We start from the raw sequence: 14,855 nt of genomic DNA, 5'->3' as shown, positions 1-14,855 counted from the left end.
CGAGAAACAAAGATAAGAATAAACGAGTCTTGATTATATTTCATTTAAAATTTGAATGTTTTGCAATGTACATTTTGCCAATTACAAATTAATAACACCAATTATGAATTTAGCAATGCTTGAAAACTTTGTCACAATTAAATAATAATGTTGAAGTTGACATAGTCCTCACACACAAATAAATAAAAAATATTTCAAGCAGATCTCGACCCAACTCCATCTGACTCGTGTATAGCTCAAAACAGGCTCGAAAAAAAATCACATCTAAAGTTTTGGCTCATAGTTCTGCTCAATTCTATCACTCTGATCTTAATTCAAGCTAAAGTTTAAATTATTTTCGAGCGATTATCGATCTTCGAGCTAAGTTCAAATCCACAGTAGGGCATGAGCTCATCTTAAATAAACAACAATAAAAATTATATCTTTTTTTTTTTTGCCATAAAAGTAATATGTAAATAATAAATTAAAATATTCCATTCATCAAACTGCCATATTCTCCTTCCCACAAAAATTTGGCTTCCGCCCTCCTTACTTCCACCAAATCTCCCCAAATTCCAAATCCTCGCGCCCCAACCACAAATTCAATCTCAGTCGAACGAATTCGTTATCCAACTCGTTACAAACCGTCCATTATCTCCACGTGTTCTCATCACCTCCCCTCCTATTTTTCCATTCTGCCCGCTGCCCGATTTCAAACCTCAAATTCTCGAACCGGATTCAAATAAAAAAACCGAACCAAATCCTAAACCGCGCGCGGCCTTTTTTTTTATTTTCTCTTTTCTTTTTCCCTCTCATTTCGAACTCTCCGCTCATTCAAAAAAAAACCAGAAATTTCTCTACAAAGCTCAATGCCCCTCTTCTCCCCCGAACATTCACCTCTCTCTCTCTCTCTACAGCTTCCTCATTTTCTCTCTGTAGAATCAAAAGCAGAGGTGCAATGGCGGATAAGGAGAACTGCTCCCGCCTCACTCGCGCTGCTGCGAAGAGGGCAAACGCTTCGGTCGCCGCCGCCGAGCGGCGGCCAGCGAAGAGGAAAAGGGTGGCTCTTGCCGAACTTCCGAAACTCTCGAATGCTTTATCAGATTCATCTTCACCTAATCTCGTTATCTCGAAATCAAAGTTGAAATCAAAGAAGGGTGGCAAAGCGGGCGACGTAAACGTGGGGAGAGATGAATCGGATGATCCTCAGTTATGCCCTAATTACGCTTTGGATATCTATCGCTATCTTCGATCCATGGAGGTGGGTTTCTGATTCTAGGTTTTTGATGAATTTGAAGTGGGTTTTGAATTGGGGATTATATGTAGGTTGAGGCAAAGAGGAGACCAATGGCGGGGTATATTGAGCGAAGTCAGACGGATGTGAACCCTAATATGAGAGGAATTTTGGTTGATTGGTTGGTGGAAGTTGCAGAGGAGTATAAATTGGTTTCGGATACTTTGTATCTCACTGTTTCATACATTGATCGGTATCTATCATTTAATTCTGTTAGCAGGCAGAAGCTTCAGCTTATTGGGGTTTCAGCCATGCTCATTGCCTCGTGAGTTTCAATCTCTCCTTTTTTTTTTAGTTGTAATGTGGTTTTGATCTGGTTTTTTTATATTCTCTTTTATGTGTTACAGAAAGTATGAAGAAATTAGTCCTCCACATGTTGAGGATTTTTGCTATATAACAGATAATACATACACCAAGAGACAGGTTGGTTTTCTCTGTAAATTACCTTTTTTTTCAATTTTTTTTTAAGTTTCAGTTGTTCAATCTGACAGTTTTGGATGAATTTTTTTATGTTATTGATTAGGTTGTTGAGATGGAAAGCGATATTCTTAAATTTCTCAACTTTGAAATGGGCAATCCTACTGTCAAAACTTTTCTGAGGTAAGGACTTGCTCAAATTTTTATAAGATCAAGGATTTCATTTTTTTTTCTTTTCAAGTGCTCTTTGATCTGATTGAAGCTAAATTTCTTTTGTTGAAGGAGATTCTTGAAGGCCGGCCATGAAGATGGCGAAGTAAGCTTTTAGTCAAATTTATGGCAATTTACATAATTACCGCACAATTCTTATATATTTACAAATTTAACTCCCCAAGTTTTTATATTTATGCTTATAACACTCATCATAATTTTTTGCATGAAAAGTTGCATTTCAATTTTAAAAGGATAGTGATGGTGGTATTTTTGATGCTTTGTTAAAGATTTGAGTGGCATGGATGTAAGTATGAATGTTTAGGTGTTAGGTATGTAACACTTATGTGTCATAAACTTTTGATTCTAAATTTGCATTTCACTTTTCCCAAATAAAGAAAAAATATTACCTCAGGAGTACTGATGCATCAGTACTCCAATGAGGGGGTGCCACGTAAGCAATGGTCCCACCGTGGTGCCTACGTGGCACCCCCTCATTGGAGTACTGATGCATCAGTACTCCTGAGGTAATATTTTTTCTTTAAAAAGACAGTGAATCAGTGATGGCACCATTTTTTATTTGATGTTAAAAAATTGAGTTTTATGGATGTAAATATAAATGTTTAGGTGTTACACATGTAAACACATAAGAATAGTGTCGTATGAATGTAAATGTCTCAATTATGTATTACAATTCTAATGTTCTATACTAACTTCTAACTATACTTGACCTTTTAACACTTATGTGTCAAACTTTTCATGAAAATATGCATTTTTCTTTTAAAAAGGTATCGATAGTGGCATTTTTTGATGTGATGTTAAAGATTTGAGTGTTATAGATATTAATATGAATGTTTCGGAGTTATGCATGTAAATACATAAGAATTGTGGAATGAATGTAAATGTCTCAATTATGAATTAGAAATCTTATGTTCTATACTAAAGTTTAACATGAACTTCACCTTATTTATACAGTATCCAAGCCTTTTGTTAGAGTTCATGGGATCATATCTTGGAGAGTTAAGCTTACTAGATTACAAATGTGTTCAATTTCTTCCATCAGTTGTGGCTGCTTCAGCTGTTTTTGTTGCAAGATTCACCATCAGCCAGGAAAATCCTCCATGGGTAAATTCATTGAAGCTGTAAAATATATATTTGCATATCTTTTGCAACTATGTTAATTATGCTTTTTAAAAAAAAAAATTGCAGAGCAAAAAGTTGCGACAGTGTACCGGTTATAAGGTGTCAGAGTTGAAGGAATGCATCCATTTAATCCATGATTTGCAGATGAACAGAAGAGGATCTAATTTAGTGGCTGTCAGAGAAAAATACAAACAGCATCGAGTAAGACACTGTATTTGTGCAAAATTGATTCCTTTGATATGTGTTTATTACCTTATTATATATAAAAAGGGGGACTTTTACATAAATATCACCAAATTCTTATATATTACATATCCACATCTAAAGTTTGTTTTTTTCTTATTTACACTACCCAAATCATTCATTCACGTTAAAAGTTATAGGTCTGCGAGAGGCTATTAGATGGGTCTAAGGCTGCATATATGTAAAAACTTTAAGTTTGTGTCAGATATTCAAATGCACAGGAATTGAGTGGTATGCATGTATGTAAATCTTCCATGGAAAAAAAAGTCTAATTTTGCTTTATTTTGTGCATTGAAACAGTTCAAATTTGTGTCTTCCATGGTTCCTCCTCCTGTAATACCTGCAACATTTCTAGAGGATTTTGGAGCGCAAGTTTTGTGAGAACTTTGGCTGTACAGCGGTGAAAACCTTGGTGAAGGTACCTCTTTTGGTATATTCATGGAGTTTTGGATCTCTGCTCTGCAAAACTCATCATGAGGCCTTTTGATTCAGCCGGGGTTTGAGTTGTAATTTGAAATATCACCAACTTGAAAGTGGATATAATTTGGATATTTGTTTAGTTTGAAGTTGGTAGAGAAATTTTGTAGACTTGTTTCAGAAACAGGAAATTATTTTAGAATTCAGAAAGTTAAAGTTCTGCAATTTTATATGTTAGGGGTTCAATTCTGTCAATAAAGTTCAATTTTACTTTTCGTTTTCAGATGAAAAGAGTGATTTTGCATTGTTTATATCTACCACCTAAAGTTTGGTATTTGCATATATAGCCCTACTGCATTAAAAACCATATAAGTTCTTACCATATAGCCCTTAAAAGCGTGTTAGTTTTGGAATTTCCTTGCACATAAGTTGTAAGACAACACTTTTAGAGGAGGTTGCAAGCTATGGGATGAAGCTGAAGAATTCTTAATTACGATCGTTCGAGTCCGACCATCTTCTTGAGTTTTTGATAGTTTCTTCATTTTGCATGTGATTACATGACTTTTTTCATCATAGGATTCATTATATATTTATATATCTAACATTCAAATGTTGATATTTGTATGCATGACATTAAATTTTCAATATGATATACCTTCTATTAAAGAAAAAATACAAAAAATATTACATAAATTTTAAAAAAAGTTTGCATTGGGATCCTAAAAATTAAATTTAATTTTAACGAATTAAATTTTAAGAAAGTCAAAATTAGAACTATAAGGATATAATTTTCATAAATATATTAGCTTAATATGAAAAATATGATTGTAATATTTTTAAATCTTATTTTCTCTCAAACAAAAGGTAAAAGGCCAGCAAGATTTCTAAGCACGCATAGGCCCAGTCTTCGGGCTGTGACTAAAAATCAATTTGCATTTTCACTCGGATTGAAATAAATAAGACTAGCTGTGAGCCAAAATTTTAAAACGAATTAGCTTGAACTAACTCGAGATTGACTCGTAGTAATTTTTATTTATTAAAATTACATATACAATACTAAGTAAAATTGAATATAATAAATCACGTGCCATTTTTGAGCAGGAAGAAAACTAAATCACCCAATTGAGTTAGTTTGTTTCAATTTTGAATAAAATTGAGCAAATTCTGAGCTTAGACCATTCCAAATAACTTAATTTGAGCCATCTTGTTTCAATTTTAGGTCGATCGAGCTCAAATCAATTTCTACAACTTAGCTCAATATGGAATATAATGAGCCACAAACATATTTTGAGCCACACTAAATCTACTTGAAGCCGATTTCAAGCTAATCCCAACTCAGCTTGAAATCGAATCGTTAACATCTCTAATCTCATTTGTCGATTACATTTGGGGCATATCTTATATATTTCAACATTTAAGACCTAAATTAATTTATTTTTACATTTAAACCACAAATCTTTCATATCACATGAAAAAACATCACTATTTTAACTTTCAAAAAGTAAATTATATTTTTATGTGTAAAAATTTAATTTAGATGCCAATATGTGAATTCATAAGAATTAAGTGATGAATGTAAATCTTCATTTATAAGAATAACACAATTGATTTTAAATATAAACCAAATTTAATACAAAATAATAAACTATTTAACAATGTGTAAACCTTATTTTTGCCCCTAATAAATGAAATCCAAAATCACTACTTTTAAATCTTGTGCATATCTTAACCCAATAATGTGTAAATAAAATTAAAACTTCACAAAACTGAACTCATGACATTCTTGACACCCGGAGGGCCGAGTCTTATCATGCAACTTTAACTAAATGTTGTCAACTGAAATCATTAAAGAACATATGTTGCACATTAAAGTAGATCAATTAATATTCTAAATTTCCTCTTAAGCCAAACCGAGCATTCGGCTCGGCATGTTCCTTCTCGGAGCGCGGGCAAGGTTCTAACTAGGCGTTCATCTCAACCCTTGTCACACATTCCATCATAAGGAACGAGTGCTTCCACGATCATGACCGCTAAATCTAAATGATGATGAGATTGAAGTAACCTCACTTGAATTGGCATACTAAAATACATAAAAGTCCTACTCTATTTGCTTTTATGAAAATCAATATGCTCTTACGATGAACATCAAGGACTTCAACATTCAAGCACTCGAACATGCAAAATATTATTTAAGACATGATACATGTGAGCCTCCATCAATGTCATAATCACACTAACATGCACTTTCAACTGCATTATGCCAAAACCAACATGTATGTTGCATTATTTCTCATGTACAAATAGCTTTGTATAAGGACACATGGGGACTAATGGGGACTAAAAAAAAAAAAAATTGAATCAAGATCTGAGTGATCATTGCACAGCCCCAAATATATTGACAACAAAAATAGTATCTACTAACATATCCCTATCATGACTGAGATTATTGGAGAAGAAAAAGAGAGATTTTGCAGCATGCTAAGTTATCACAATTATAAAAAGCAAGAATTGTAACACCAAAGTCTACTGTATTTCGATCATACAAGATTATATTAGAGAGACAAAGAGCACAATAGATTAAGGAGCTGTTTGGTTTGAAGTAATGGCATGTAAAGTAATTTAAATACCTGTATTTTCAGTTTTATGTGTTTGGTGGAAGGAAAAAAGAAATGAAAAGTAAAATTTTCTCCTATTTGGATTACGCTGGATGGTGCATTTTGGCTGGATTTCAATTTTGCATGAATCGAACATAAAGGAATCCGCGGGTTCTCCTTCGCATTCACGCGGTCCTACTTCTAACAATGCGAGTTCTGCTTCTCATTCACCATAAACAACATAAGAAAACATCTAGATTTACAAGGCTCGACCAAAGCAAACTTGTATCCACAAGAGAAGAGAGATGATATGAAGTGATGGAGGAACCAAATACTGTAAATATTACACGAATCATAAAAATATTTAGAGAGATTTTCATGCCTAGCACCAAATTTCAAAGCATATCAACCACCTAAACTTCAATTTTTACCTATAGCCACCCAACACCATAAAAATTGAAGTTTGGGTGATTGACATATAAATACATAAGAATTTATAAATGCCCCAAACATTTAATAAGTAAATGATTTGTGAAGTGATGAATTTAAGAGAAAATAAAGTAAATTACATCGAAGCAACAAGTCCATAAGCTGTTGTTGAATCATCATGCAAGAAGGTAAATATGTGAATGCTCAAAACAATTAGAACGGCAAGACAGCATGCATTAGAATTTCACATATTTACATACATACCACTCAATGCTTATCCTTATCACAATTCTAACTAATAAATTATAATAAATAAATCAAATTTTGGTTGTAATTAATAATAGGCTAAGATTAGGGGCATTTGCATACATGCCACCCAATTCTTATCAATGTACATAGATAACACATAAATTTTATCGTTTACATTTATACCACCCAAATCTTTCAAATCACATCAAAAGTGCCAATATTTCAACTTTTTAAACGTTGAATACACATTTTCATAAATAGGTATTTTTGCAAGCATAAAATTTGAATTTTAGGCGTTAGATATGTAAATACATAAAAATTGAGTGGCACGTAGGTAAATCTTCCTTTTTCTTAACCAATTGTTAGATTGAACTGACATCCTGTCAGAATGCTAACAATATTTTGAAATGCTATCAGTAGAGCTGTAGCAGGGCTTATATTAATAATAAAAACATAAAGCATAAACTCCACCTGCAGAAATATCAACAAGAAGAAAAAATAATAATGATGTTTCACATAGTTTCATCATTGAAGAGAAAATAAATACTAATATTAGGTGATAAAGCATACATAAACACATTAGATCATTGTTAACTGATGATATAATAAGGCCTTAGAGCTTTGACTGACAAATACATAATTCATAAATCATATGTAAAGGATAAATAAATAGAAATCAATTGATACTTCAATTTTAGCCCGCTAGAATCAGGGTTAAACCGACGACCGATGAATCGATCCTGTTTTAAACATCAGTTGGTTCTAATATTGTCCAATTTTAGGTTTTTAATTTTGACTGGATGACTTTAAAAGAAGAAATTTAATTAAAAATGAAGAAAATGTCCTATCTCAACAATTCGATTTAAAATATTATTCAGAATATTTAAAAGTGAAAGTGTCTTATTAAAATATTATTCATTAAAATGATGAAAATAATATTATTGCATCATTATTATTCTTTAAATTATATTAAAATAATTTTAATAATTAATCAAATTCAATAATAGTGGATAGAATAAAGGAGAATTATAACTCCTAAGCCAATCCTCAAAATACAATGTCAACCTAAAGACTGTTGTAGATATATACACCTTAGATCCAGGGCACTAGTAATAAAGTAGCCCTCAGCCTCTGGTCATTTAGTCCTTATTAGTCTAATGGCAATTTAGTTCTTATTAGTCTTAGGGCAATTTAGTCATTTGTCATTTATTATTGTTTACTATAAATATAGTTAATAGGTTTAGGGTTAAGATTATGCGTGAGATTGATGTCTTGGGCTTAGGATTAATATTTGGGAGAGACTTCCTGTCTCTCGAATAGTAGAATTTGGGATAGATCGCCTGCCTTTTGATTTGTAGCTACTTGTATTATGAATTTGCGTTGAATTGTATGATGTTCCACAAATAAATTTATTATTTGCCAAAATTTATGTGGAGTTTCTTATCACATTATAAGCTCATGAGCTCACAACAAATCTTCCCAACCTCAACTGACCTGAAAATCATGCACTTGCCTTTTACCAATAGCACATCAGCCCTTTTGAACCTTTAGAAAAAGGTATTCTGGCTTAGAGACAAACCTAGTTGTAGATGGGAAAGAGCACTCAAAGAGAAACTAAGGATTTACTTGGGACTACTTTCTCTCTTATTTCCATTTCAAACAATCACTACAATTTTGTTTGGAGAATTTTTTTTTTTTTTTTACTTTCTACAAATTTTAGTGGTGAAAATTTATTTTCTACAACCAAATCAGTTAAAATATAATGATCGTAAAAAAGTTGTTGTTTAACTTTTTGAAAAAGATAAATATTTATAATTTCCTTTGTTCGGTCGTATTTGTCTCGTTTTAGCTTGAAATAAAGAAATTATATATTTTTTAATATAATAATATATTATCTAATTTATTTATACAATAATATATTTTATATATTTATATCTAAGTTTAAATCATAACTCGTGTGGTCATGTGGTTTTGTGTTTTCTATTGCACACAATTGGTGCATGTTTGAATCTACCCTTTGCATCTATTTTTTTTAATCAATTTAAACAAGTAGAACAGGAGTCGAACACGAACAAGAATATATGAATCAAGTCGAGCACGAACACACTGTTCACATACAATTTCAAACACGAGCCAATTTCAAATGAGTCGAACACGAACCAAGCTTGGCTCATATGCAACCCTAATTATAGACTTATATTTTGGATGCTTGTAGCCTCCTATCTCTTACATGGATGGAGGGGACTTTCATCCATATAATTTCAGGTCAACAGGATACAACAAATAAATTAAGCTTTATTTGCACCATTCCTTAGTGACCCCTCCTTACAACAAAATAGTAATACTAATAAAGTGCCTTTACATACATACTTCGCAAATCCAATGTACTTACATATCAAACACCTAAACTTTTTTTTTTAAAATTTATACCACCCAAATATTTCATATCACATAAAAAATATCACTATTTTAACCCTCTAAAAAGTGAAATACACCTTTTCATCCACAAACAAGGTAGCATGCATGGAAAAACTGAATTTTAGCAGTTAGAAATGTAAATACATAACATTGAGTGATATGTATGTAAATCTCTCAAAAAAAAAAGGTAAATTTGAAGACTGCTAACTTTAAAAAAAAAGTACTAAGTTAAGATTAAAATCAGAAATTATCAAAATATGACATCATTTAGGATGCATGTAGCCTCCTATCTTATACTGGGATGGAGGGGACTTTCATCCATTTAGCTTTGGGCACTAGGATAAAACAAATGAATAAAATACTATTTGCATCACTCCTCAGTGCCTTCTCACTATCCTTAAAAAACAATTTGCTAGCTAGTACCAGGAGAAGTAAATTTATGAATGTTCTATGTGATGAACAGAGCTACCAAAAAATATTTGAAAAATCAAAGGAACATTCACGTGCATAACACACATTTCCTATAGATTTACACATCTAACATTTAAACTTTCATATATAGATACATAACACTTAAAATTTTTCACATCGCATCAAAAAATACCGCTTTAGTAACTTTTTAAAAGTGAAGTACACTTTTTCATGCATAAGAAATGAGGTGTGCATGTAAATACCCCTAGAGAAAATTAAGATTTACATACATACCGCTCAATTCCAGCGTATCTACATATCTTACACCTAAATAAGGTGTATTTAACTTTCTGTAAGTTAAAAAAAAAATACAATATGAAAGTCTTCGGTGGCATAAAAGTAAAAAAGCACAATTAAGACGTTAGATAAGTAAATACATATCAATTGAATGGTATGTATGCAAATGCCCCAAAAAATTAAATTTCTTAGAACTCTCGGGCAAAAACAGTATACTTACTTTCATATTAAAATCTAACCAGATATTAAAGGCTCAAAATGTTATGGTAATGGAGCAAAGCAAAATTCCTGTAAACTTCAGGCAAGCTCCAACAATAATAAAATACGCAGCACTATTTTATTCAAATATCGCAATGCATGGAGTCCTCAGTAGCACAAACTATATAATGTGGAACGAATTAGAAAATTAACAGCATAAGAAGATAAAAACTTGGGCCATTTACATACATACCACCCAATTCCTATGTATTTACATATCTAACACCTAACTTTGTTTTTTACTACGCTGTCTAAATGTTATGTTATCAGATCAAAATTACCATCATTTTAACTTTTAAAAAGTAAAATTCACATTTTCATGCACCCAAATCTTTCATATCACATCAAACTTACCACCATTTTCACTTTTTTTTAAAAGAAAAAAACACTTTTTCATGCACAGGTCAGATAGGATGCATGTAAAAATCAAATTGTAGACGTTAGATATGTAAATACAAAGGAATTGTGATGCAGACAGATAGAAGCATCGCTAGTTTCGTTCCTACATCAGCTTAAATTCCTAGTTACTGGTTTTTTTTTTTCTCTAATATGCGTTTACTGTTTAATTAGTATTATTAGCTTAATGACGAAAGCGGCGCCACATTATTAGTTAGTATGGCAGCTTTTTATATCTACTAGAGGTAGAAGCAAGTAGATTACCATTCTGCTATTTTGTTTCGTGGTGAGGAGACCCTCGTTTTTTCCCTCTTTGGTGCTTTTCTCCTGGCAGGTGCTGCTACTATCCTGGTCATCTACACCATTTGGGATCAGGACCTTAAAGACGACGGCGATCATAGTTGGGAGTCTTTGTGTAACATGCAACTCAGATTGGAACAAAAAGTGGACGGTCTATCAACTGAGTTGCAACACTTCATGGTTGAGGTTCTACAAGAGCTTCAACAACTACGGTCTGGTGGTTTTACAAACCCGACAACCACGCCGGCTGTCTTGTCACCCACACCAATGACAGATGACACCACCACAGTGAATTGCAATCGAAGGCGTCCCCAACGATATAAGTCACAGGTATGTCTTGAAAATCAAATACTGATTCGGAGACTAACAACATGTTCGATGATCTGCCCAACAGACAACGTAGATCTGCCAATCGAGTCTACAGTGATTGCAAGGTGAAGATAAGACAAACCTTATTTTAATGGTCAATTACACATCTAAGGTTATTTGGAGTGAGAGCAAGTTGTAGGACCATTCTTTGAGTATATGAAGAAACCTACGGAAAAACAGGTTCATTTTGTTGCTAGTAGATTGAAGGTTGGGGTTGGCGCATAGTGACAACAACTCATTCAATCCCACCGGAAGGAAGGACGAAAGCCTATTCAGAGCTGGATCTGAATGAAGCAACTATTAAGAAATCATTTCCTGCGTACTGACTACAAACAAATTTTACATGTGCAATTTTAGCATTGTGCCCAGGGAAGCGGAATTGGAGATGAATGTTGTGAGGTCTTTATCACATATTGTTAATTATGCATACAAAGCGGGACTCCAAACTAATAGAGCATCACAATCAGCTAACAGCAAGAAGCCCGGACGGCTCAGTTAAAACTGGCAGCATGCCGAGTTCCAATACCCCTCAACCACAAAACCCTTGAATCCGGCTAGAGAACTACTACAATGAGCGGAGAACAAAAAATTGTGGAGTAAAGCTTTACCAACTAGGGTCAGCTTATATCACTAGTCGGGACCCCAAAAGTGCTTCCGGTATTTTCAACCGAGCCACAGATCAAATAAGTATCAAATCGTAAATAACTCCAGCAACTTGAAGGGAAGGTAGAAGTGGGTCCTGATAATGTTGAAATGTGTCTATTCATTTGGGAGGATAAAGAGGACGTATCGGCAGACGAGGGTGTCTCTTAAATTGCATTATGAAGAAAGTAATACTTGCTCCCAAACATCAACAAGAACTCAACACAATGCTATTTTCAGTACTGAAACACAATTGAAGGTATGTGAATTGATTATTGATAGTGGTTGTACCAAAAAATGTTATAGCCAAAGCAATGGTGACGGCCCTACAGCTCAGAACCACCAAACATCCCAACCCGTATAAAATTAGTTGAATGAATAAAAGGAGTGGAATTGATGGCGACGGGACGATGCAATGCAATATTCTCTATTGGAGATAACTTCCTTTGCAAGGCTAATTGTGATGTGCTTGAAATGGATGTTGTCAAGACCCAACCTAGGGCTTGGAATTAAAAAAGGCGGGTATAGGCAGTCGGACAGTATGAATGAAAATTTCGATGTCCATTTTCTATAACTTGTTATTAACAAAATGAAAGAGACACTAAATAAATGAATTTAAAGCAGTATATTTGACTTCACCTTGTTTCAGGTTGTTTATGTCTTCTATAAATATTATATCTTGTATTGCTCATCTTTTAATCACTTAGTTAATCTGAAAATTTAGTTTGAAATAATAATAAGCTGAACAAACCACATGAATACTCATATTCTTAAACTACAACAATGCAAGAGATAATATAATCACTAAATAAATGAATTTAAAGCAATATATTTAACTTCATCTTGTTACACGTTGTTTGTGTCTTTAATAAATATTATATCTTGTATTGTTCATCTTTCAATCACTTAGTTAATCTGAAAATTTAGTTTGAAATAATAATGAGTTGAACAAACCAATGAATACTCATATTCTTAAACTACAACAATGCAAGTGAAAAAAAAATAATATGCATGTCATTTAAGCTTTTTAATAAATCAATATAAAAATTTAACATATTATTCACTGAATCTTACAATATCAATAGCATATTAATATCGTCTTATATATGTACAACCATCACAGAAGCATCGTTTAAAAATTGTGGTAATTAAGACACATCAATATCAATATTTTTTTCATATAAATGCATAATAACTTAGTTTTCCTTTGTTAGTACCATAAAATAGTAATTTCATCATAGTTAATAATGCACATACAAACAATCAACATGATCATATCACTCATGCGTTCATCGCATTTAATTCGGCATATTGTATAAATCATACATCAATGCATGATAGTAAGTAGCTACGATCATTCTTAACAATATGACCAATAAAGAAAAGAATATATCTCAATTAGAATAAAACACGTGCAAGTTCATTAACTGCAAAATTATTGAGAAGAAATAAATTATTACTATAATTTAAAATATGAGTACTCACTTCGACAATGATTAATCTTTTATTTGATTTGTCTTGACGTCGTCTCTTCTAAAAATTAAAAGCCTACATGGTATTCATGTTGTTAGAAATTTTATTTATTTATTTATATTATTTTAGTGAGCTAATTAAGTATAAAATATTCATTATTTAATCCCGCTTAAATTTCATTATTACATTAATTAACATAACTTACCCCATTCGCACCCTGCATGTGATAGCTCCACTGGGTTCAGCTCCCTAACCTACGAGCTCCTCTTCTTCTACTTTCTTTCTCTTTGCACGCTTGATGCGAGTCACTAGAGGACTTCTACAAATCAGTGACGCCTTCGTCCTCAGTGGCTCGATACCGACGTCGACTCCTATACTCGACACTGACAGCACTAACACTCTTCCTCTCCTTCGACTACAGGGAAACCCTAACTTGTGCTTGTCTCTCGCACTCTCCTATCTCTTCGTAGGTAACTCGCCTCTGTCTCGTCATTTTATATAATGAAAATGCTTATGTGCTTAAGGGTCTGTTTGGGGCAGCTGCAATTTATTGAATAATTTGTTGATAAACTGATTAAAAATAATCTGCTTATAAGCTAGGTGCGGTGACTATAAGAAATTTTTATTTTTATGTAAAAGCCAGACCGCTGTCAGAAAACTGCTACTGCACCTATCTAGGTGCAGTGTGAAAACGCTGTTTTCAACGTTTTCAAAACGCATAAGCTCTCAAAACGCAGTTTACCCAAACAGTCCAGGTGCGTTTTCAGAACGCCACTGCACCAAATAAGCTGCCTCAAACGGACCCTAAATTACCATTAGATTTAAACATTTCCACGACCTTCAATATCTCTGACTTGTACACCTATCACCTACCAGGGTTCATCTATCTAAACGTGACTCGAGCTCCTCAGAAGTGGAAGGGAATTGATAAAGACGGACGGAGGCCTCCCAAGTTTAATTCCTATATGAGCTTAACTTCCTAGTTGCTGGATTCTTTTTGCTCTAATATTTATCTACTACTTAATGAGTATTATTAGTTTAGTTCATGAGGAAAGCGGAGCCTTTTATACCTGCTAGAGGTAATGGCAAGTGGATTATTATTCTCTATTTTGTTTCTTGGTAAGGAAAACTTCGTTTTTTTCTCTCTCTTTGGTGCTTTTCTCCTTGCAGGTGCTGCTGGTCATCTACAACAAATTGAGTGGTATTTATGTTAATCTTCCAAAACTTGTGCTGCTTGATTTCCTGTAGAGTCACCCTTGCCATTTAAGCCTGTAACTTTATTAATCTGGTCATCAACAACAAATAGACTATATAAA

General features: G+C 33.1%; 1 protein-coding gene across 2 annotated transcripts; it reads left to right on the top strand.

The window, feature by feature from the left end:
- The first annotated feature begins 500 nt into the window (after nt 1–500).
- LOC110029224 (cyclin-A3-1-like) lies at nt 501–3,938 on the top strand. 2 transcript variants are annotated; one of them, XM_020731409.1, is made up of 8 exons: nt 501–1,240; nt 1,306–1,538; nt 1,621–1,696; nt 1,797–1,873; nt 1,976–2,006; nt 2,876–3,025; nt 3,110–3,244; nt 3,587–3,938. In XM_020731409.1, exons 1-8 carry the CDS (start codon nt 938–940, stop codon nt 3,665–3,667), a joined length of 1,086 nt encoding a protein of 361 aa, XP_020587068.1. In that variant the 5' UTR covers nt 501–937; the 3' UTR covers nt 3,668–3,938. The 2 variants fall into 2 exon arrangements, with proteins under 2 accessions (XP_020587068.1, XP_020587067.1); XM_020731408.1 differs by having other exon boundaries at nt 503–1,240; nt 1,973–2,006.
- Nucleotides 3,939–14,855: the final 10,917 nt, after the last annotated feature.

The sequence above is a fragment of the Phalaenopsis equestris genome, unplaced genomic scaffold (assembly GCF_001263595.1).
Source record: "Phalaenopsis equestris unplaced genomic scaffold, ASM126359v1 Scaffold000552, whole genome shotgun sequence".
Classification (NCBI taxonomy): Eukaryota; Viridiplantae; Streptophyta; class Magnoliopsida; order Asparagales; family Orchidaceae; genus Phalaenopsis; species Phalaenopsis equestris.
The sequence above is the reverse complement of the archived record's forward strand: the minus strand, read 5'-3'. Positions and strand labels throughout refer to the sequence as shown.